The 25,554-nt window shown below is 42.4% G+C and overlaps 1 protein-coding gene across 9 annotated transcripts; it reads left to right on the top strand.

Moving 5' to 3' along the window:
- The first annotated feature begins 2,586 nt into the window (after positions 1-2,586).
- Positions 2,587-25,024, top strand: LOC118365604 (E3 ubiquitin-protein ligase RNF12-B). 9 transcript variants are annotated; one of them, XM_052491334.1, is made up of 5 exons: positions 2,587-3,163; positions 13,721-13,985; positions 16,395-16,479; positions 18,462-18,536; positions 23,962-25,024. In XM_052491334.1, exons 1-4 carry the CDS (start codon positions 2,810-2,812, stop codon positions 18,493-18,495), a joined length of 738 nt encoding a protein of 245 aa, XP_052347294.1. In that variant the 5' UTR covers positions 2,587-2,809; the 3' UTR covers positions 18,496-18,536; positions 23,962-25,024. The 9 variants fall into 9 exon arrangements, with proteins under 9 accessions (XP_052347294.1, XP_035603850.1, XP_035603849.1 ...); XM_035747957.2 differs by having other exon boundaries at positions 2,589-3,163; positions 13,709-13,985; positions 18,462-18,515; XM_035747956.2 differs by having other exon boundaries at positions 2,590-3,163; positions 13,709-13,985; positions 23,967-25,024.
- The last annotated feature ends 530 nt before the right edge of the window (positions 25,025-25,554 follow it).

Below are 25,554 nucleotides of genomic sequence, written 5' to 3'. Positions count from 1 at the left end.
AGTACGTCACTAGTATGGCTGGCTGGAATTTGCCTGTGATCGTGTCAAATTGGGCAGGGCATTTGGCAATGGGATATTCAGTGATCTGAGTACACACAGTTTGTTTTCATGGACATTGCGAACATCATAAGGGTAATACAGTGCCTTCGGAAAGTATTCACACCCCTTGACTTTTTCCACATTTTGTTGTGTTACAGCCTGAATTTAAAATTGATTACATGTACATGTGTTTGTGACTGGCCTACACACAATAAATACCCTGTAATGTCAAAGTGGAATTATGTTTTCAAAATCTTTACAAATTAATTAAAAAAATGGAAAGCTGAAATGTCTTGTCAATAAATATTCAGACCCTTTTATTATGGCAATCCTTAATTTCAGGAGGAAAACAGTGACTACCTAATTTCTGTAACCTACACAGATTCAAGACCCGGGAGGTTTTCCAATGCATTGCAAAGAAGGGCATCTATTGGTAGGTTGGGGCATTTCAATTATTTTTTATTTACATTTACATTTACGTAATTGAAAATCGCTTTGAGCATGGTGAAGTTACTAATTACACTTTAGATGGTGTATTAATAAACCCAGTTAATACAAATATACTGTAACGGCTTCCTTTCTAATTGAGTTGCCGGAGAGGAAGGAAACCGCTCAGGGATTTTGCCAAGAGGCCAATGGCGACTTTAAAACCCCCTAGAGTCTGACACACCCGGTGTGTCATTCTAAGTAACATAATACAAAAATAACCATCAAAAATCTGTCAGGTTAAGCTAAAGATATGTTTTTTTTCCATGGGCTGCATCTCAGTCCACTGCATCCGCCTATGTGGCCCTTCCACATTTGCAGTTGAAAGTGTCAGAGCTACAGTGCAGTTTATCAGACCAGAAAACGTCTGTAGCATCTGAATGATTTGGCCTACAACCAATGTTCCCTCTAATTGTTTTCAGCACTGAGCAAATTTCAGGTCTGCTGAGCGCAAACTTAAACATTGTGAAAGTTCTGTGCAACTTCCGGCACGCGTTTACTGTGAACACTGAGGCTGTAATCAAGTAGGCTACTGTGGTTATTTGATCATAATGTAGGCCTACCAGAGTGGCCTATCAGAAAGAATGGAGAAAATGCATCCTGTAACATTTTAACATGGAAATAAGTATCATTCAGCCTACAGTAGCAGCCAATATGTGGTGTTCATTGTAGGCCTGTATTCCATGTGACTTGAAAAAAAACATGCAGGGCTTGACATGAATCTGTTTAATGTCCTTCAGACAAGGATGTGACTGAAAATGTTGTTGTGCTGTTTGATGCAAGGAACCACTTTACAAAATAAAATGCATCATTATTACCATACCGTTATTACAGAGATTCAGACAAATTATGCTACCCTCTGCCTATTGGCTACTTAGTTTATTCAACCGTGTCTGAAAATACAACAGAGTGGAAATTTGGAGCCTAGAGCTATTAGCCATAGCTCTGCAAGGTCCTTCTGTAGCTCAGTTGGTAGAGCATGGCGCTTGTAACGCCAGGGTAGTGGGTTCGATCCCCGGGACCACCCATACGTAGAATGTATGCACACATGACTGTAAGTCGCTTTGGATAAAAGCGTCTGCTAAATGGCATATATATATATACATATATATATATATATATATAAGGTTGAGCTAGCATAATGGTGACCACTTGGAACAGGATTTTAACTTCTCTATCAAACATTTTTTAACATTTTGAAATTTTGCTAAATTTCTCTATAATTTAGCCCAACAGGGTGGAAATGTATGAGTGGGACATACAGACTAACATGAAATGTGGAAATATATATAAAACTGAGTGTTTATATTTAGCTTTGCACCATTGTTTTCCCACCAAAGACATGATGACACTTCCTGAATGTGTTGGCATTGTAGGAAGGAGTTGTTTTCTTAAATGGAGAATTACAACAAACTAACAGGGTGGAAGGTAATATCAGGGACACACAGAAAATATAAAATAAAATAATAAATACAATAATCATGAAAAAAACGTTATTTATACGAGAGAATTTAACCAGGACTATAAAACAATGAAGAAAGATTTTAAATATGTTATGGCTTATATTGTTATATATTTTGTATTCTTCGTGGAACTTGATGAACAACACCTGGGGTCATGGCAAAAATGCTTACCTCCACTGAAACAATGTTCAAAATGCATCAAATTCCCTTTCAATACCCATATTTTTGTGTTTTTAAGGTAAAGGGCACCTGACCTTATATTTAAAGCCTTGTGGAATCCACATTTTGACCTAAATAAGAAGTGATATTTCCTAGGGACAGAAAAGGAAGGCACCGCAATGTAGGAATGACCCAGCTAATACAATCATATGAAAATTGCTGTTCAAAACAACTGGAAACTCTGCAATCTTCGAGTTCAGTGAGTGCAAGACAACTTTGAAAAAACGAGCTCCATCTGAGAAAAATAGTTTTTCCAGGTTCCAAATTGTCTTGAAACCACCATTATAGCAAGCTGGTGACCGACCGCACAGTCTATGACGTTGCACGCAACCATTGGTTGATGAATGCAAAGTCTGAGAAGGGGAACTCGACCGAAATTACGCTCAGTTTTATAGTCTGGGTTTACACCAGCAGGTTTATACGTTCGTGTTTAGTGGAAGCGCGTTGAGATGATTTACAGTGCGCGCGGAACTACACTCTGACCTACACACAAGCTGGCATCTGCAACAAGAAAGACACTTTTGCATGTACACATAAAATACTATTTATTACATCTGCAGAAAACAACAATTGTCAAGTTAACATTAAATAGTTCTACCATCATGGAACTTGACGCGTCTATCATTCTCCCTGCGCTCTTCTTTACCATTCTTGCTGTTGTCTTGGCAGCCAAATTCATCCCCAAAAAACAACCAGATGAGAAGAAGAAGAGGATTAAAGTAGGCAACAGAGACGACATTCCTCCTGCCAGAGCATTGACACCAGCAGTAGCAGTAGTGGATGTACCAAAAGTGGAGATACCACCACCGGTGATAGTACCAAAAGTGGAGGTACCCCCACAAATGGTAGAAGCTGAAGTAATAACCGAACCAGTAACAGTTGCCCCAGTAGTTGAAGAGATCAATGTTGTAGAAGAAGAGACAGTTAAAGAGCCTGAAATGATCCCTGAGGTTCAGGTAAGATATTCTGTTTAGCTTCATTGACCTGTTATGAATAGTACATCTGGGCATTGGTCATTATTTGACGAATTGGTTTGAAGATGATGAAGTGACTATTTGGCAACTCTCCAGAACTTCATTAACTGACCACAGCCTTTGTTGCATAGTACCTGGCCAGAAAACACTGCAATTGCTCCACTTTTAAATAAAAAATATTCGAAATCAATATCGTTTTAAATCAAATTTTGTGTAAAGTTGTGCCATTGACGCACTGCTTAAGCACGTCATTTGCAACGTCAATGCGTTTCTCTTGCAGGCTATTTCACATCAAATACGAATTCCACCAAAAGCTGTTGTCTCGTTTGATAATCTAACATGAAATGGGTTTAATCAGTTAATACATTCTTACATTTCAAGATGGATTTAAAATGAGCCCAGCTTGTAATGTCACAGAAGGGAAAATGACAATGAAAAAATGACAATGTGTCTCCAAGGCCGTTAATACAGTACTTGATTTATAATGCCCATTTAGCTAATGACTGTGTTATGTGCGTTCCAGAGCCAATGCTCGAAAGCGCACAATAAGCAGAACTGAATGTACCTTGTCTCCCAAGGGCACTCAGCATTTTGACCCCCATACCTGCCCCCCATGTATACTATAGTGCAATTGACCTTTTCCATCACAGGCCTATATGAGCTTTAACCTGACACACACCTCACATAGAATACATTGGAGACACCCTCTATGTTTGGTCCCCAACATACAGTATTTTCTATATTTAACGACCGTGAGGTCAAGAGTATTTGGATAGTGACACATGTTTTGTTGTTTAGGCTCTGTACTCCACCACTTTGGATTTTCAGTGATACAATGTCAACGAGGTTAAAGTTTAGACTGTCGTCTTTCATTTGAGGGTATTTTAATCCATATGGGGTAAACCGTTTAGAAATTACAGCACGTTTTGTACATAGTCTCCCCATTTTAGGGAACCAAAAGTATCTGGACATTAAAGTAGTCAAAAGTTTAGTATTTGATTCCATATTCCTAGCACACAATAACTACATCAAGCTCGTGACTCTACAAACTTGTTGGATGCATTTTCAGTTTGTTTTGGTTGTGTTTCAGATTATTTTGTGCCCAATAGAAATGAATGGTGAATGAATACTGAATGAATCATGAATAATGATGAATGAGAAAGTAACAGAGGCACAATAATAATGCCCCAAGACATGCTAGCCTCTCACCTTTACCAATAACAGGGGAGGTTATCATTTTTGGAGGGGGTATGATATTTATGCCTCTGTAACTTACTCACTCATTAATATTCATGATTAGTTCATGATTATCTGTAATCATGGGAGCATCCACATTAATGTAGAGGTGTTCAGAAACATATTATATTCTTATTTACAATGAATTTGACTCCAAAATGACACACTACATTATTTACTGTTTTTTTCTATTTTACAGCTTCTTCTGTAGTATTTATCTTTATGCTCCTCTTTGTTAGACTGACTTTATAACTATGTTAGTGGCACCATGCCATCTAAGTTGAGGTGGTTTGTGTGTACATTACCACCTGCCGTGCATTTTGCCGCGCTCACATGCTCCACACGCTAGTCGGAACTCAGACATTTCGGACTTCCTAACTGGTTGAACGCGGCACGTGGATAACTAAAACCAGTTAGCAAGTCGGACATTTCTGAGTGTCCTAGTTAGGGCTAGGACGTGAACGCAGCATTACTGTCTGAGCTGTACTATTATCTTTATTTTTTACAGTTGCATTTAAAGTGCACATTTAAGAGTGCTCTCTCTCTCTCTCTCCTCCCTCAAGGTGAAACAGTCAATCAATCCAATTTATTTATAAAGCCCCTTTTATATCAGCAGATGTCACAAAGTGCTTATACAGAAACCCAGCCCATACAGCCTCCTCTGTTATGAGAGACATAACTTCTCTCCGTTGCCTGCTATATGGGACCCAGCCAAGTTGTGCTGCTGCAGCCCTGGGGCTGGGGGAGCTCACTGGCGAGTCTACATACAGTACGAATGGCATGGCACCTCGTGTGGCTGGCTTTCTGAGGGGCGAGATTAGAATAACATGTTGTCTGTTTTATCACCACCAGTGTTCACATTAATGATCTGGGGCTGGGCTCTCATTTAGCACATCAGAAAACCACCATGCGCTGCTCCGCTCTGCACAAGTTTGAAGTCTAATATTATCTACAGTATGTAAAACGTGTGTGTATTGTCACGCCTTGGTCATAGTATTTTGTGTTTTCGTTTATTATTTGGTCAGGCCAGGGTGTGACATGGGTTTATTTTGTTGTATTTCGTATTGTGGTTTTGTAGTTATTGGGATTGCGGTTGAGTAGGGGTGTTGTATAGGCTTGGCTGCCTGAGGCGGTTCTCAATCAGATTCAGGTGATTCTCGTTGTCTCTGATTGGGAACCGTATTTAGGTAGCCTGGGGTTCACTTTGTATTTCGTGGGTGATTGTGTAGTGTTCACCAGATAGGCTGTAATTAGTTTTCACGTTCCGTTTGTTGTTTTGCATTTGTAGAAGTTATTTCATGTATCGCGATTGTTTCATTAAAGACATGAGTAACCACCACGCTGCATTTCGGTCCGACTCTCTTTCTACAAACGAAGAACGCCGTTACATGTATGTTTGACCGGTTTCACCTCATTGATCTGGCCTCTCATTTACCACGTTGGTAACTAACCTGCACTACTCTACTCTGCACAAATGTAATACAATTGAAGTGGAGTAACATCTTGATAGATCAATAGGTGGTATGCAATACAATTCTGTACTGTAATTGCATAATATGCATAACCGTTGTCAGCAGCGGTGTAAACTGCATATTTACATTTTAACTGGAGGTATAGAGTTCTAAAATCACTGAACCTTTGCTCTGCGACCGAGGCTACATCTTGGAGCTTTGGAATTTGGGTCTCCTTCCCGTGCTGCTTGCTTTGCTGAAGGTGTTCCCTTATCATTACCCCAACCCTCTCTCCTCCCCTCTCCTCTCCTTCATTCCCTCTGTCTGCTCATGGTTCTCCTGTATGTCTGTGTGTGCTTAGCAGCAGAGACATGCTCTGTGTCACGTCCATAGTTCCTTCTGTTTGAACTTCACATTTCTGTTCCTTAATCTTCTCTCTTCTGGCTGAGATTGATGAGCAGTAAAACAGCATTCTTGTTTTACATGTTCCAATGGCTGCTACACTCTACACCCTGCCCCCATACCCATCCTTTCTTGTTGTACAGTCAGAAAGAGTTAAGCTAGCGTTCTCTGCCTCAGGCTTGAATGTAATCATGTTAATAGAGTGTTGTATTTGCTCACCTTTTTTAGCGATACATCTTCCATTAATTACTGTATCAGGGAGGAACAACACAAACATTGATTGTGTCTTTTCACGTGTGACTTTTTTGCTTTATTTATATATGTAAAACACTCAAGAAAGTGTTTGCACCTCTCTGCACCTTCCATTCTAACCTCTTCCATCGTGCTGAAACACACTATAAATGGGAATGTGTCTGGGCCTGCTAGCTAACTCACTGATCAGGCTGAGAAGGCAGAGACACACACAGGCAACAGCTGGAGCCAGCTGTTCTTTTGTCAGATGCAACATGGAGGACACTGTTATCCGGAAGTAGTTTGCTGTCGAAGGCTGTTAACGTGTTTTTATACAGGCAAAACATTCTTATTATTTAAGGGCCAATGTATGGTACCCTTTGAGTGCTCATTGGGTAAATCCAATGTTTGTCAGTTGTCCCATGAGGGTAGTTCATAAGAAAATCTGAGTTATCTTAAGACAGTACACAGTGGGAGTTATGTGTATAGTACACAGACTACAAGAGGAGACTAGGGAGTGTTTCTCAGAACATTCCTCAGCTCTCTGCTCTCTTGTGTGTTCGTCAGACTCCTAACAGTAGCCTGTGATGGAATCTGCAGGGCTGCTTACTCATTGGTCGAGCTCTCCACTGACCTACCTCTCTTGGTATTTCCCCTTGTGTCTCTGCCTACCTACCTCTGCATGCACGCTGGAGCTACAGTCTGCTCTGGGCAGACTGTTGTCCTTCCCTTTCCCAGCTGGACTTCACAACCAGATCCAGGCAGGCACCCATCCCCATGAGAAGACAATGCCATGGCTTCACATCACATTTCAACCGCTAATTCCCCTCTGTAACACGGGCATTGGCCCATGACAAGAAGTTGGCAGTTGGCACTGACACTGTAGTGGGCACTGACTCCCTCTCTCCCCAGCTTGATTCACCATAGAGCTGAAACCCTGGTGTCTTTTCTGGCCATGTTGGGCCCTGCGCTGTGCACTAGACAAGTCAACACAGAGGAATGGAGGAGGTCTGCCCAGTGCCGGAGTGAGAGGGGGAGAGAGGAAGCATGAGGGAGTCATTTCCATTCTTAAAAGGTTAGCCAATCCCCCAGTGAAAAGCTAAGAAACAGCAGCTCTTTGTAAATTCATTGGCCAGGCCTGCACAGGCCTCTTGGCAGGTAGTTCCTCTTAAAAGCTACCGTCAACTGCAGTGCTGTATACTGTATGTCTAAACAGTACAGTACATGCTTTCTATACAGTGTTGGTAATGGTGGGTTGAGCTGTTTCCTATAGAAGTGTTGCTGCTCTGGCTCTGAGTATTGTTCTGCCAAAACAACAGATAAACTGTATCATGTGATTCACTCTTTTGATTGCCGTCATGTGGCCTCAATCATTGAGGATGTTCTTACTTAATAAAAGTCAGCTGTTTCGGATAACAGAACAAGGGCTAAACTATTGTATAATTTTAGTAATAATCCAACATATTCCAAGTCAATCATTATTCATGAGAATCAACATTCAGTGTCTCCAGTCCAGTGGTGATGTCATCGATCGCACAATGGAGTAGGATCTCATTCCTGCAGGCCGCCACAGCACACTGTGACCATTGACTGCCAGGACACAAAGCCGTGTGTGTCTGTGCCTGTTAACAACACCTCTATTAGCAACACCCTATGGCTAGCTCTGCACTTGAGAGTTCTGAACACTAATTGGCTTCATGCTACCCCACTGGATGTTCCTCGCTGTATAACTCCACACACTGTTGAGGTAAGTCTGTCGTTGTTTCATTCATTGGTAATATCAGCCACCGATAAGGCAGTGGCTTGGGGGAACAATGTGTCTGTGTGTACACAGACACAGTGCAGGGTTGGGAGGTTGCTGAGACAACAGGGCACTATTCCACCCCAGATGCCTTGGCCCATTGCCCTGAGCCTCTTTTCAGGGGATTGTCTGATGGACTGCAACAACATGACACAAACAGCCTGGTACCCCCTGGTCATCTCAATGGAGGAAGAGAAGAGAACTGGCATGGACAATGTAAAGGAGAGGGTACAATACACCCAAGGGGCTTCAGCTGAATTCTCAGCTGATGCAGTAAAAAAAAAAAGTTAATCCCGCTACATCAGAGGTGTGGTATCAACACCAACCTTGCCCACCACCCACTCAAGGGGCGCGGTAGCACTATAAGTTCCCTGGGGGCGGGTAGAATTTCACTTGGCGGGCCAAGGGCCCTACCCCGACAGCTCTTAAGAGGATCTCCAGTGAGACCAATGCAGTTTATCACCCTTCTGTTTATTGTTGCTATAAAGGTAGCCACATTATTCAGTATCCACTTGCAGAGAGGTATCATTCTCTTCTGCCTCCTTCTATGCACGGACCACTGTCTATGTTGCAGATATCAGGTATCAGGTGTACACAGCTATGCAGCTGTCTATTTACCACCACAAACCGATGCTGACAGTAAGACCACACTCAACGAGCTGTATAGGGCCATAAACAAACAAGAAAATGCACACCCAGAGGTCGGCCTTTCTCGTGGCCGGTGATTTAATGTAGGGAAACTGAAATCCATTAAAAAATAATAATTGCATGTCACCTCTGCAACTAGAGGCGGCAAAACTCTTGATCAGAAACACATACAAGGCCCTCCCTCACCCTCCATTTGGGAAATCAGATCCTGACTCTATCCTCCTGCTTTGAAACAAAAACTAAAGTTGCAAGTACTAGTGACGCGCTCAATACGAAGGTGGTCTGATGAAGCGGATGCTAAGCTACAGGACTGTTTTGCTAGCACATACTGGAATATATTCCAGGATTCATCCGATGGCATTGAGGAGCTTACAACATGAGTCACTGGCTTCATAATAACTGCATCAACGACTTCGTCCCCACATTGACCATATGTACATACCCCAACCAGAAGCCATGGATTACAGGCAACATCCGCACTGAGCTAACGGTAGAGCTGCCGCTTTCAAGGAGCGGAACACTCATCTGGACACATAGGAAATCCTGCTACCACCTCCGATGAGCCATCAAACAGGCAAAGCATCAATACAGGACTAAGATCGAATACTACTACGCCGACTCTGACGCTCAATGGATGTGGCAGAGCTTGCCCACTATTACGGATTACAAAGGGAAACTCAGCTGTGAGCTGCCCAGCAACGCAAGCCTACCAGACAAGCTTAAATGCCTTCTATTCTCTATTCTCGCTTCGGGGAAAGCAATACTGAACCATGCATGAGAGCATCAGCTCTCCGTAGACAATGTAAGACCATTAAACAGGATAACATTTACAAGGCCGATGGGCCAGACGGAATACCAGAACGAGTACTCAGAGCATGAGCCTCAGGAGGCTGAAAAGATTTGTCATGGACCCTCAGATCCTCAAAAAGTTCTACAGCTGCACCATTGAGAGCATCTTGACTGGCTGCATCACCGCTTGGTACGATAACTGCAAGGTGGTGAGTATGGCCCAGTACATCACTGGGGCCAAGCTCCCCGCCATCCAGGACCTCTATACCAGATGGTGTCAGAGAAAGGCCCATAAAATTGTCAAAGACTCCAGTCATCCAAGCCATAGACTGTTCTGTCTGCTACCACACAGCAAGTGGTACCAGCTCACCAAGTCTGGAAGAAAGGGGACCCTGAAGAGCTTATACCTCTAAGCCATAAGACTGCTAAACAAGACTGCTGAATTGCTAATCAAATGCACTGGCTCTATGCACACCCTGGACTCTACCCACACACACATACTTACACTGACACCCCACACACACATACACACAACATACGCCCACCCAAACATAACACGTGCACACATGCATACTGACGCCACACTCACACCCATACACACACTTTCACACTTACCACATACACTGCTGCTACTGTCTATCTACTCTGTTGCCTAGTTACTTTACCTCTATCTATATGAACATAGCTGCCTCAATTACCTCATACCTCTGCACATGGACTCGGTACTGGTACTCCCTGTATATAGCCATGTTATTACCTCATACCACTGCACATGGACTCGGTACTGGTACTCCCTGTATATAGCCATGTTATTACCTCATACCACTGCACATGGACTCGGTACTGGTACTCCCTGTATATAGCCATGTTATTACCTCATACCACTGCACATGGACTTGGTACTGGTACTCCCTGTATATAGCCATGTTATTACCTCACACCACTGCACATGGACTCGGTACTGGTACTCCCTGTATATAGCCATGTTATTACCTCACACCACTGCACATGGACTCGGTACTGGTACTCCCTGTATATAGCCATGTTATTACCTCATACCACTGCACATGGACTCGGTACTGGTACTCCCTGTATATAGCCATGTTATTACCTCATACCACTGCACATGGACTCGGTACTGGTACTCCCTGTATATAACCATGTTATTGTTACTCATTATTGTTACAACTGTGTATTTATTCCTTGTCACTATTTATTCCTTGTGTCTCTATTTCTAAGTAAGCATTTCAGTCTACACTTTTAGTCTACACCTGTTGTTTGCGAAGCATGTGACAAATACAATTTGATTTGATGTGCTCATGCTGTGAGGTCATGGCCCATACACGCTAAGAAAAAAAGGTTCTACCTGGAACCAAAAAGGGTTCTCCTATGGGGACAGCCAAAGAACCCTTTTGGAACCCTTTTTTCTAAGAGTGTACTGACCCAAAATGGCTGAGTGCATGTCAGTGAATGCCACATTTACAGAATGAGGTCAGAGGTCAATGTCACTGTATGAGCTGAGTGAGGGGTTAATTGGACAGGCAGTTGTTAACAGGGCCCTAAATCCTCTACAAGCCATCCTAAAGCTCTTGGCCTACGTTTGGTGTCTGGGTGGTACAGACACCGTTAGAAAAATGAAAGTTACTTGAGGAGCCTGAGAGATGATGACCGATGCAGAATGGAATAATGACCTCATACACTTCTACTAGAGAGAGTTCTCTGGCCAAATTAGGAGATGTAAAAAGGGAGTATTGGTGATGATGTTGAATCTTAGACTTACAAAAAATAAAAGCTCTGACGAAGGCCGTGAGGCCAATACGTAAGCTTATTAAATATCAGCGATATTATCAAGAGCAGTGTGCAGTTTCCTTTTTCCTTCATCTTGTTCAATTGTTGCCATGCACCTGCAAATTAGATTGCTCAGAAGTGCGAGTGCCTTTTGAATTTTGAATCTTAGACTTACAAAATGTGAGCAATGCATTATCTCATTCTACAGCAGTGGTATTCAAGGTCAGGGGAACCTCAATGGGGTTTTTGAGGAAATGTATTTATTGGTTTATTTTCATTTTGATAAGAGATCAAAATGCAATGAATGGAAGTGTATTTGTTGATATAAAATTTACATTTAACGATTTTAAGATTGTCTCATTAGATTTGGGGTAGGGTGGGGTCGCAAGAAATTCTGGCAAAAATGGTCCTGAAAAGGTTTGAATACCATTGCTCTAAAGGGATTCTATAGAGCTACATTCAGCCCTTTTATTACCCTGAATAAGATAGCTTTTGTGAATGTGTGAGTTGGGTCCTATGCATGGAGTATTTTGGTGTTAATAGCTGAGGAATTCAGTGGCAGAGGGGAAGAGGCTGTTGGTGGGTAGGTCTGCTAAATGGATTCCATTCCATTGGTTGGGTGTGCTCAGGGATTAGGCTATGAGACACAGTTGGGCCTGGTAGAATCCATCCCCCTGGCCTGCTCTGTCTACTACCATTTGTTACTGTGGTGGGTTAGTCGACATGTCCATCGTCATAAAGTCTGCTCCAAGAGGAGGGGTAGGGTTGTGACACAGGTGGTCGTGAGCTTCCTCTGCTAAATTTAATATATACATTAAAGTCATGTGGCCAATTTATATAGACACAAGTATGAACAGCCACAGGCAGAAATGTCAACAAAACATTTAATATTTTGATTAAATCGCCTTCAGCCTCTTTCCTTCACTTTGTCACTTTGGTCTTCTACATTTGGATAATTTAAAACTACTTTAGAGTTGGACTTTACTGTAAATGAGCACCCTACTTATATTATAATCTTAGTTCTAGGCTTTAGCCATTGTTACTCTGATCAGAGATGACAGGAGGCCTCTGGCAGCGCGTCAAGCCCTGAGCCCACTGTGTCCCCATATGTGACCTCTCTATCTCTCTGTGTCCTCACTGTGAGATTAGTTCTCCCATGTATCAGACACCATTGCATTAAAATATATTTTTGGTGAGTTGTGTGTGCAAGTGTATGTGTGAGTTCCTGCGAATTCAGTTCTGTCAGGGCTAGGGAACGGTCTGGAGAGGGAGGGGTGGAGATGGATTTAAGGGGGGTTTATTTGTGCCTGTGTCATTGGCAGGCGGCATACAGAGAGGACAAAGCCACTAAACAAGAACCTGAGAGAGAGCTGCAAATGACAGCTGCCACTCATAGAAGAACCATGACAATGGGTCAAGAGGTTATCACGTCCACAGGGCTCAGCAGTTGAGTCAGCAATTTGTCGAGGTTTGCACAAAATATGCAGGGTTTACGATTCAGCATGCGAAGGATGATATTCTGGGTTATGTCCCTCCAGCACCAATTTCAGAGCAGAAAAAAGCCTTTTCTACTTTTTATAGAATGTGGGAAGCGATACCGTTTAAGTATATGGCTATATTTCCCCACCATAGACCTACTCCTTATAGACTGGGGCAATTTGGATACTATGGGGGTGTCCTATTGCTGTCTTTAGTGACAATTTGACAGACACTCACTCTGTATTTTTCCATGAGTTCTGTTCAGTGGTTCTATTCTTGGCAGTTTCCCAAAGTCAGTACTGATTGAGCTGATGAGTTCTCATATACAATCACTGGGCTCAGTCATCTCTGTCTTATATTCCCCAGGAGGCTATGCATGACAAACAACACTCATCAGTTCTTATTGTTATTACCGTGAGCAGTTGGTTCCACTAATGTAATTGTCTCAGGTACTATAGAAACAAGTCTAGCCTAAAGCTCTGCTATATTTAGAACCTCGGACTGCTAGGTTGGGAATACAACACAATTCCCTATTAACCTCCATTAGCCGCTACACTGACCATTGAAGGCCATTGGAAAACAAAGTCATGTTCGTGGTCAGAGTTTTTGCTCAATAGCTCAATATTAATCACAATTCCATTGTTTTAAACAGCATTTCAGGTGTACAGTTGATTATATCTGTTATACACTTTGTCCCTGCAGGCCGTGCCAGAGCCCGTGCCAGAGCCCGTGCCAGAGCCCGTGGTTGAGCCAGAACCCGTGCCTGAGCCCATCCCTGAGCCAGAGCCCATCCCAGTCGTTGTTGAGGAGCCCATCCTTGAGCTCATCGCCGAACTTGAACCTGTATCTGTGGTGAAAGAGGTCCCCGTCAGAGAGCCCACCCCTGAGCCAGCAAGGGAACCCAACCCTAAGCCAGCGAGGGAACCCACCCCTGAGCCCATCTTCATGCCAGAGCCAGAGGACCTTGAGAGCAACGGTAGTATGTTTTAATCGTTTTTTGGCGTCAGCTAATTGTCAGCTGTGGGTACGGTCAGTCGTCCGAAAGCAGATCAAGTTTGACTCCCTGAATGGATTGACTTTAGCAATGACTAACTGCATCAAACCAACCTCAAAGGGCCCTAATGCATTAGCCAGCATTAACTGGATGCACATCACTGCATACCCAGCAAATCCTCATTTAAACTGGATCTGGGGTGGCTAGCAGATACACTGTCTTGTATATACGCCGTGGGGGTATATCCTCCACTTGAGACTTGCCCTCCTTTCACTGGAACTGAGTCGTGCATTCAAACCAGCCGCCATTTTGTCTTTCAGTCAGGTCTTTTCTGATCCCTCAAGGCCCCAGGTCTCCATTGAGGCAGGTCTCATTGTGCCAGATTACAGTAAGTGTTTCCAGGTGAGAGGTCAGGCCACCCTGGAATACTGTACAATACAACCACACAGAGCCACACAAACACAAGAGCTTTGTGCCTACATGGCCTTTTATACTGTCACGTATATATCTGACTAGGTTTCGGTTGGACGCCTCCTTTTGTTACAAATTATTTGTAGACTGCAAATTGACCGCAAAAAGCCCAAACAAATACTGTATCATATTTGACTAAAACATAATAACATAGTATACGATCACATAACTGTATATCTCTCTATTATGCGTGGCAATACTTTGGCACAGATTCTCAAAATTAAAATAACTTGGAACTGATTTGCTGTTGTTTTTACAGTTTTGTAAGTCCAACAATAAAAAATTAAATATACAGTACATGTTTTTATTTTTTTGCTAAAAAAACTTGGGTGGCCAAATAAAATCACCTGTGTGACAAATTTGACCAGAGGGCCACCAGTTGGGGAACCCTGCCTTACAGTATATCCTCACTGAATAGCATACTGGCCACTGCTGCTGCTAGCGGGCAATCATCACTGTACGTGTGTGCAGGGGAGAACTCCATTCCAGGACAAAACATATAGTAAAGCTGTCTTTTTGCATGTTGAGATGGTGAAGGGGAAAAATGTGGACTTTAAAGCCAAATTTGATCTCATGTCTCCACCTCACCAACAGTTAACTGTTGATTGACAGTGAAACATGGGTTTCATTAAGTGACATGGATGGATGATCGCTGAAGGGGAGTTTGGTTTTTAGAACAAACTGATTAACAAGGAATGTACATTGATTATACCAAACATTAGGAACACCTTCCTAATATTGATTTGCACCCCCCCATCTTTTGCTTTCAGAACAGCCTCTATTCGTCAGGGCATTGACTCTAACAAGGTGCCGAAAGCATTCCACAGGAATGCTGGCCCATGTTGACTCCAATGCTTCCCACAGTTGTGTCCAGTTGACTGGATGTCCTTTGGGTGGTGGACCATTCTTGATACACACGGGAAACTGTTGAGCGTGAAAAACCCAGCAGTGTTGCAGTTCTTGACACTGTCAAACCGGTGTGCTTGGCAACTACTACCATACCCCGTTCAAAGGCACTTACATCTTTTGCCTTGCCCATTCGACCTCTGAATGACACACATACACAATCCATGTCTCAATTGTCTCAAGGCTTAAAAATGCTTCTTTAACCTGTCTCCCCCCTTCACCTACACGGATTGAAGTGGATTTAAGAAGTGACGTCAATAAGGGATCCCATCTGGATTCACCTGGTCAGTCTATGTCATGGAAAGAGCAGGCCTTCTTAATGTTTTGTATACAGAAAATGAACACTAGTTCACCGTAATGCAGTTCCATGGAGCTACAAATATGTAAGGTCTTAACTCTCGTCATCCTATGATCATGTTTAAGATCTCTATGTTGCCTTTCAGGTGTTACATGAAACACCACATTACATCTAATTATTGAGCTTGTATCTTATCGGTAGAATGGACTCCTGGGAAAAACTGATCAGTGTCTCTTTCACTATCAGACCTGTCTATGGGATATGGCCTGGTTTGTACCTCTGTCTGTATCAGTAAAGTGTATTCCTCTAAATAAGAGACAAACTGGCTCACTAAGACATGGGACTGTTGGGGTCGGGTTCCACCGATAGCACAGAGTTGTAATGTCACTCTGTGTACTGTAAATTGAATCAGTGACGTTGGCACACATAAAAGTGAATCAGCCACCTGACTCTGAATTTAATTACAGCCACCTGGTCACTCTTGGCTCTGTTTTGACTGTACTCTACTACTGTGTGTCCTTCCTGTAATCCTGATATACTGTAGCAACAGGACTGTAACTAACAGCCACAGAGGTCCCAGAGGACTTAAAGAAATCCTTCAAACGTTTATCTGTGTGTGTGCGTTCATGTGAACATGCACGTGTGTGTACTGTATGTATGAATGATGTGTAAGTGTGTGTTGACCATGGTCCCTCCTGTTTTCTCTGACGTGGCATCAGCTGAGGAGGTGCACTTTACCCCAGGAATGAAGATTAGCACGTTAGAGAAGATGATGACCAAGGAGGAGATGGAGGAGGAGCAGAGGTGAGTGCCCCCCTCTCTCTCCCTACTGCCCCCCTTCTCCTGGCACTGTAGCATGACTCTAGTTTAACCTATCCTCCTACTGCACGCCAATGCAACCACCTTCTCCCTCTTCCTCCCTCCCCTATCCTGTCCTTGTGTGTTGACCTGGCATTTAGGTGCTATGACAACATCTATGACAACATTTACCCTGCAGATCAGAGGGGGTTGGTCACAGAGTGGACAGTTAAACCAATAACCCACCAAAGCAGTGAGGAACTTTCCAGACTTTGTACCTGTAGCTACTAACTCCCTCAAAAGAAATGTAGACTTGAGACATCCCACTGGCCACAGTGTAACGATCTTCTTCATCTGAGGAACAGGAATAGAAAGGATCAGACCAATATGCAGTGTGGTACGTGTCCATGTTAAATTTATTACAACTGAACACAAAATAACAAACGTGAAACAAAGAAAATCGAAGCAGTTCTGTATGGTGAAAGCACAGACACAGAAAACATAGTGGGAAAACAGGCTGCCTAAGTATGGTTCTCAATCAGAGACAACGATTGACAGCTGCCTCTGATTGGGAACCATACCCGGCCAAACACATAGAACCATAACACATAGAACAAAAACATAGACTACCCACCCCAACTAACGCCCTGACCAAACTAAAATAGAGACATAACAAAGGAACTAAGGTCAGGACGTGACACACAGACGTCAATTCATCTATTCCACATTGGTTCAACGTAATTTCATTGAAATGATGTGGAAACGACGTTGATTCAACCAGTGTGTGTGGTGGGATGTTCTGTATCTTTATAGGTCACCAGATTGTAAAATAAGATTAGTAAACTTCACTGAAGAAAATTGAGGGTCACTTAAGGAAGGAGACAAAAACAGCAACAAAGTCTGCTTGTTTTGAAGCCTAAAGGTTACTGTTAGTTTGTAATGCTAAACATCATCCTACAGACTGTGGTGAGCTTGTGGTGGGAGGCTGGCATAGGGAGCGAACAGCCTCTCTCTCTTTCTCTCTCTCTCTCACATCCTAGGGCTTGAAATTGCAGAGGGAGGGAGGCGTTAAGTGATGTAACACCTCAAGATGCCTCCTATCTTTTGGTTTAGCCAGTCCTGTTCTCTGTTAGAGGAGCAGTGCATTGAGCCTGGGGCCCAATGCTAGCTGGGGGTTGGAATGACTTAGTGAGTGAGCGTGCAGGGGGCGGATGTGGACTCTGTTTAGGGGTGTGACAACAAGGCAATAACATGGATTAATAGCACCACTTACCGTTTTTTTTGGGGGGGGGGTTCCCCAGTTTCTATAGCGAGGGGAGTGGATGTCTTAAACACCATGTGATTGGTGGCTTGTGCCTTCTAACACAGGAATTTAATCAAGGTCTTAAAATATCTGCCAAGCTTGGCTCTGTTGGTTTGTTATGTTCCCATGGAGTTGTGAGCTGCGGAAGAAGAAGGAGGAGGACGGGAGGAAAGGCATGTGGGCCCTGAGTTTCAGGAATGTTTTTCTTTGTCTTTTTTGGGGAGTATGCTTCCACTCTTGTTTGAAGCCTGAGCAGTGACTTGTGGTTTTAAATGACCAACGATATATTAATACATCTTTATACGATTAACTATAGTCCCATTCCAGCCCCAAACCCAGCTATATGTTACTAAATCCCTGTGCCTTGTACCCTGTGCAGTTCACTTATGTGTTTACACACAAGAGCACAGCATGTACCTGTTCACCACACCAACCGTTGGGTCTGAATTAAACTCAACCACAACTTTGGCCTAAACTTGATTTCATAAAGCTCATTGCAATGCTTTCCTTTTGGCACTAGGTTTTATGTGGAAAAGATGTAAGCATGTGAAACCTATTTGCATTGCCATAAGTGCCAAAGTTGGGGACAAAGCTGTGGTTAAGTTGTCTGTTTCCAAGCTGTGGAATTGTGTAGAGTTCTGTGCTGATGTACATAACAGCTTTCACCCTGCCTTTATCTTTTCAGGATAGAGCTCACACCTGACTTTACCACTCTATAAGCAACATCGACAAGCACACTGTGAGTTAGGAAGGATTATGGGTAAGGTATCATTAAACTTTAACCCCCCCCCCAGAGCCTCTTATCCTCTCCCAAGTCTCAAAAATACCACCTCACCTCCCTCTCCTTGCTCCCCTCACCCACTACCCAGGGTGTGACACACTGTGTGACTGGCTCTACATCACTGGTGAAGGGCAGAGCCATATACAGTACATATGTACAGTGCCTTTGGAAAGTATTCAGACCCCTTGACTTTTTCCACAATTTATTAAATTACAGCCTTATTCTAAAATGGATAAAATAAATAAAAATACGATCTACACACAATACCCCATAATGACAAAGCGAAAACATTTTTAAAAATGTTGTTGCCAATATATATATAAAAAAACAGCAATACCTTATTTACGTAAGTATTCAGACCCTTTGCTATGAGACTCGAAATTAAGCTCAGGTGCATCCTGTTTCCCTTGATCCTCCTTGAGATGTTTCTACAACTTGATGGGAGTCCACCTCTGGTAAATCCAATTGATTGGACATGATTTGCAAAGGCACACACCTGTCTATATAAGGTCCCACAGTTGACAGCGCATGTCAGAGCAAATACCAAGCCATGAGGTCGAAGGAATTGTCCGTAGAGCTCAGAGACAGGATTGTGTCAAGACACAGATCTGGGAAAGGGTAGAAATCCTTGATAAAAATCTGCTCCAGAGTGCTCAGGACCTCAGACTGGGGTGAAGGTTCACCTTCCAACAGGACAACGACCCTAAGCACACAGCCAAGACAACGAAGGAGTAGCTTCGGGACAAATCTCTGAATGTCCTTGAGTGGCCCAGTCAGAGCCCGGACTTGAACATGATCGAACATCTCTGGAGAGACCTGAAAATAGGTGTGTAGCGATGCTGCCCATCCAACCTGACAGAGCTTGAGAGGATCTGCAGAGAAGAATGGGAGAAACTCTCCAAATACTGGTGTGCCAAGCTTGTAGCGTCATACCCAAGAACACTCTATGCTGTAATCACTGCCAAAGGTGCTTCAACAAAGTACTGAGTAAAGGGTCTGAATACTTATGTAAATGTCATATTTCAGTTTTGTGTTTTTTATACATTTGCAAATATAAAAAAAAACAGTTTTTGCTTTGTCATTATGGGGTATTGTGTGTAGATTGATGAGGGGGGAAAAAACTATTGAATACATTTTAGAATAAAGCTGTAACGTAACAAAATTTGGAAAAAGTCAAGGGGTCTGAATACTTTCCGAAGGCACTGTATATATGACTCTGGTGAAAGCAGTGTGTATCGATGCATTCACCCATTTACCTGATTACACTAGTATGACATCACCAACAGTGTACCTTGCCACCAGGAGATTGGGCTGTAGGCTATTGTTTTTGTTTGTTTTTGAAGGGACCTTTTTCCCGCTGATAGGCTTCCACTGATGTGGTAGAGCACACATCTGGGTCTGATAGGGCACATTCTGGCAGAGCTTGCTTTATCCTTTCTATTTGACCCTTTCTGTTTGATCCCTGCCAACGGCCACCAGAACGACAGTGCATTCGGAAAGTATTCAGACCACTTCCCCTTTTCCACATTTTGTTACGTTACAGCCATTCTAAAATGTATTAAATCATTTATTTTCCTCATTAGGCTACACACAGTACCCCATAATGACAAATCGAAAACAGGTTTTTAGACATTTTAGCTAATTTATAAAAGATAAAAACAGAAATACCTTATTTACAATTTAATACATTTTAGAATAAGGCTGTGACGTAACAAAATGTGAAAAATGTTAAGGGGTCTGAATACTTTCCGAATGCACCGTACATATCTTCCCTCCCCCATCCCACCATCTACGTCCCCCCAGTCTAATATCCTGGAGCTTCAGGTTCTATAAGGATACAGTTAATAGTTATCATATGCTGCTGTCTCACGGCCTTCAAAAACAAAGGGCCCTGCACTGGGACACCAATGTGGGTTATCATCAGTGCTGCAGGGGAGACCCCCCCCTCCCCCCTATTGAGATGACATCTGTGATGAATCATTCACAAAGGCACATTCTTTACCTCTTAATGCTGGTGCCAGAGGGGAATCCATTTTGGAATTGGTTGATGGTGCGTGGCACCTGCTAAACACATGCCTGAGAGAGAATCAGTTACTCACTTACTGCACACCCAAAATGGCTGCCATGATAGTATTAAAGAGTTTCATAATTTGGTGGTTGGGTGGGACTTTTATCAGGACCACTCTGATTTTAGGAGCCACCTGCAAAATTAGAACTAATCTTGTGCCAACAGCTGCGCTTGTACACACTCAGGGGGCCTTGCAGAGAGCAGTTTTGAAGTTGAATTATAGCTGAGCCCTGAACCTTAGACCTTTGCTGCTATACCATTGGGCCCTCTGCAGGCGATATTGAGGTAGTGAGACACTTAAATTGGAGATTTTTTCCCCTGTGTCTGTGTGAGCTGAAATGCTTTCACTATAATTGCATTTTTATTCCACGTTGTTGAGAAAAGGTTTGAGGAACAGGGCTGGGACTTATTTTACCATGATATGTTGCCAAGTCAGAGAGTCAGACAGTTATTCAAGATTGTATAGTGTATACCTAATGCACTGCCAGCTAGCTAATAGCCAGATGGTGACAGCATTTGATCAGTGTAGCCTGAAAAGGCAAGTCAGGCCACTATTTGCAAGCCATGTTTATTGTCTCTACTTGACAAATAAAGATCAACATTATTATTGCAATAAGGCTGACTCACTGGAATATAGGTATCTTCCCAACAAATGTTTTGCTCATAAACTGTTTATGTTAAGCCTACCAGTGTCTTTAGGTCTATCTAGAATGTGTATTACTGTATGCCTGTCATATCTCCAATTACAACATTGTTACATCTAGAGGCAACATAGACTCAGGGGTAGACGTTACATAGTAAATGGAAATCCGGGACACTCTAATTAGTATGATAGTGTCCCATATTTAATTTGTAAATGTCCACAATCCATTTTGTATGATATGTTACGAATTTTAATTCATATGTTATGTTACGACATTGCTAAGCTTATGGTATGTTACAAATTGCAATTTGTTGTGGCTAACGTTAGCTAGACTAAAGGTTAGGGTTAAGGTTAGGTTTAGGAATTAGGTCAAAGGGTTAAGGTTAGGGTTAGGAGAAGGGTTAGCTAACATGCTGAGTAGTTGCAAAGTAGTAAATAGTTGCAAAGTTGCTAATTAGCTAAAATGCAAGAGTTGTTGCTGAGATTTGAAAACGCAACCTTTGGGTGGCTAGACATTCGCGTTATACTCCCACCCATCCACCCCGGCCAGCTACTTTCGTTTTTGCCTTAACTAACCTTTTACTGCAGTGGGCTAAATCAGGGTCACACAGATTGTTTATTGGTACTCTTAAACAAAACTTCTTTGACACCAAAGTTTAAAAAAAATTATTTAACCTTTATTTAACAAGGCAAGTCAGTTAAGAACAAATTCTTATTTACAATGACGGCCTACTGGGGAACAGTGGGTTAACGGTCTTGTTCAGGGGCAGAACGACAGATTTTTACCTTGTCAGCTCGGGGATTTGATCAGTTACTGGCACAACACTCTAACCACTAGGCTACCTGCCGCCCCAAAATATACACCTCACACACATTGTTATGGGCTTTAAAAAGAAGACACCTGTACCATGTCAGATATAGAGTTGAAATGTATAAAGTTTTGAGTTTTGCATCCCAATATTGCACTTTAAATACATCACAGAAGACTGAAATTATATCAAAACCGTTTGACAAAGAAACACCAGATTTTCAGGTTATTCATTATGAAATTATGAAAAATATGAATAACATTCCACCCATGAGGCCACTTTTCATTTGACTGCAGCGAATGGCTACAGCATTTCCAGACTGTCTATCATATTCAGTCTTTAACGATTATCACGTTACACTGTGCGACGTTACCAAATTAAAATCTTGATATCAACCTGGCCAGATTGTACGATTTGCTTCAGTTCTGTCGTCACATTCTGCAATTTGCCTGCAGCGGTGTATTTGATCTGAGCATGTGCCAGAACCAGCAGCGCAATCCTCACACAATGCTTATGCGTGAGTGAAGTGAGTTCTGAATCAATTCAAGTAGGCATCTTAGAAATAGTTTTCACATACAAACTTTATATGTCCTAACGTTTAATTTGATTGGCGATTTTGTGCATGTATTGAAATCTCACCAGGTAGCCTAATTTCAGATGTGTCATATAAACAAGATTATTTACAGGGAAATCGTTCTTCTTGCACAGCACGTGCAAGAAGAACGATTTCCCTGTAAATAATCTTGTTTATATGACACATCTGAAGGCTAAACATTTAATTCAAACCATTAAATTAATCTGACTATTCACAATAATTTTATATTTGTGTGTGTGTACTCAATGGAGGCCGTCTTCTTATTGGTCAGTCAACGGGATCATCTCATAACACCAGCCACACGACGCGATAAAGGACTAAATATGTGGACACCGCTAGAACTTTTTCGGAGCCTACGATTGCATGTAGCGGTACTTAATCGGCACTTAATCGGCAGACCTAGACCCTGTCACACGACAGCGAGCCAAGACTTCCGACAATCGTTTACGACCTAAGAATGTGGAAATTTTGTCTGGGACGGCAAAGTCGCGGCATAAAACGGCCAAAATTGTACAGTCTGCAAAGGCCGTACGAAACGTAACATATCATACCAAATGGAGTGTCCCAGATATACTTTATTATGTTACGTCTAGTCTATGAGACCAGGCTGCCAGGGGAGGAATGCTTGTTTCAATAGTTCATTGTTCAGCTGTCACATTCACATGCCTGCTGCAGCTATTAGAAAGCATATGATAATCTGGTCTCTTTGTTACATTGCACTAATTAGGACATACTAACCTTTGAAATGGCATGCATCTCACACATTGCCATCTAACCTGCCTGGATATTCTGTGGTGCTCCGGGGTGAAGTTTCTCCCAGGTGCAGATCTAGGATCAGCTTCCCCTCTCACAACCCTAATTAGCAAGGCACATGCTAAACTGACTCAAATTCAGCATCTAGGGGCAACTTCACCATACACCACTTGGAGGTGGTGGGGGAGGGGGATATGTGGTGGTGGTGGTGGTGGGTATTCTATGGTGGTATGCTTTTTTCCGGGTGCGTTTTGATCAACCTTTGGTCAGAGCACTGTCTGCTTTATGTTTCTTGAAACCTACTAAACCCTGATGCATGCTGAAATAACAACCCTGACAATGGTGAGTGATCTCACTCTTTTCCAAGTCACGAGCTTGATTCCAATACTCCAATTCCAATACTTTAACTACTTAACATTTCTGACTCTTAAGCTAGTAACAATAACTGGCTAGTAAAATCAATGAAATAGCTATATTTGTCAATAGATAAAACTGTACCACATTGTACTGACATATTAGTACTCTCTTTTTTCCAGTGCAGCTGAGTAGGCGATGAAGAAACGGAATGACTCTACCCCCACACCTTTCTATTCTTTACTTTGTTTTGTGAAAAGTGATCACTGAAGAAGAACCTTTGAAACCTCTGCTGAGAAGAGCGATCTCTTCTGTTGATTGTCCGGCAACTTTGCTGTTGATATGGAAAATATATGTTGCTTTTTGTCCTCTCCCCTTATCTTTCCTTCTTTCTTACTTTTGAAGGACGTGAATTAAAGGCTATTGCTCAACTCTGCCTGTGAATAGCATGCTGCATTACACCAAACACACACGATGTGAATCGTTAGTCCCCGCCCCCTTCGCTTTCTATCTGGTGTCTTATTGGTGGCGCCTATCCTTTTGATTAGAGCAGGAATGATTCATTCTGGATTCTGAGACTCTGATCGTTGCAAAGGAATGTTTGAAGATAATGCATCCATGCTTATTACAGAGTATGACGTGTGGGGGGTGCAAAAAAAGTTCCCGAAAAAAGTAAGGTTGGGAACCACTGGTTTAGAAGAAATGGATGACCATTGCAATACCAATACAGTAAGGACGTGTTTAAATAGCTATTATGGGTGAAGGGGTAGGGAAGGGTTGTGTTGTTTTTCATTGTTTTAAAATATGAAACTGTGATTTAAAGACATGACAAGTGATTTGCATGCAAAGGCCCCCTCTACCCAAGTCTTGGTCTGTGTGGCCACTGTCCATTGTGAGCCAGTCCCAGACACTTTAAGTAATGTAACAAATGCCAATCAATAACATCCGAATAGCCTAATGATGCCATTTTGAATGCTGAGAAAACCATATATCTCACTCCTGTCCTGACTCTGACGATCATTGGGGCTTTTGTCACTTTATAAGTATGTAACCAATGCACACTGACAATGAATGGGCTTCTTTTCATATGGGACTGGAGCTCGGTAGATAGAATGGCTAAAGTGGAATATGTGTATGACAACCCGTAGTGATTTTTGTAGAAAGATTGAAATGTTTTGTTTAAACATGACGTTTTTGGGCTTTTGTAAACTCTTGACTAGTAAAAGCCAGTTTGTCTAAAACCAATGCGTGTTTAAGCCTCTTAATCATTACACCCATGAATCCACCCAGTGATCCACCCAGTAATCCACCAATTTTTCCATATCAGCACATCTAATTAAAAGCAGTAAATTCATCTCATCGAGTTTTGCTCACCTACTTTGTAGCACATTTTGTAGTACATTTACATACAACACAAGGCTAATCAGTATGTCATGTATTGCATCTTTCTATGTAAGCCAGATAAGGTCATACATGGATTGATGATGATATCATAACTTCAAATATCTCTATGTACATACGCAATAATAGCCGTTCTCATTGCACCACTCGACATATGATTTCTGGTAACTGGTAGGGCTTTGTATGTTTAAGACGTGCCTTAGTTGACGTGCCTTTGTCAGGTAGATGTTAACTCCAGTGGGACTTGAGATTGAAGCCCTCTAGAAGGTCTTTTGAGGTGTTTTTATTGGGCAGCCTGTAAAGGTCCAGTATGTGAATGATGACAATAATAAACTGTGAAGCACCTGTCTACCCCAGGATATGTTTTATAACTG

The sequence above is a fragment of the Oncorhynchus keta genome, chromosome 32, assembly GCF_023373465.1.
Source record: "Oncorhynchus keta strain PuntledgeMale-10-30-2019 chromosome 32, Oket_V2, whole genome shotgun sequence".
Taxonomy (NCBI): domain Eukaryota; kingdom Metazoa; phylum Chordata; class Actinopteri; order Salmoniformes; family Salmonidae; genus Oncorhynchus; species Oncorhynchus keta.
This window is presented reverse-complemented; position numbering and strand designations above follow the sequence as displayed.

Bases quoted from the DNA above. Each gene is read 5' to 3' on its own strand.
- LOC118365604 (XM_035747957.2), top strand. From the start codon at position 2,810: ATGGAACTTGACGCGTCTATCATTCTCCCTGCGCTCTTCTTTACCATT. The intron at 13,986-16,394 runs GTATGTTTTAAT...ACGTGGCATCAG, and splicing joins GGACCTTGAGAGCAACGGTA to CTGAGGAGGTGCACTTTACC. The intron at 16,480-18,461 runs GTGAGTGCCCCC...TTATCTTTTCAG, and splicing joins GAGATGGAGGAGGAGCAGAG to GATAGAGCTCACACCTGACT.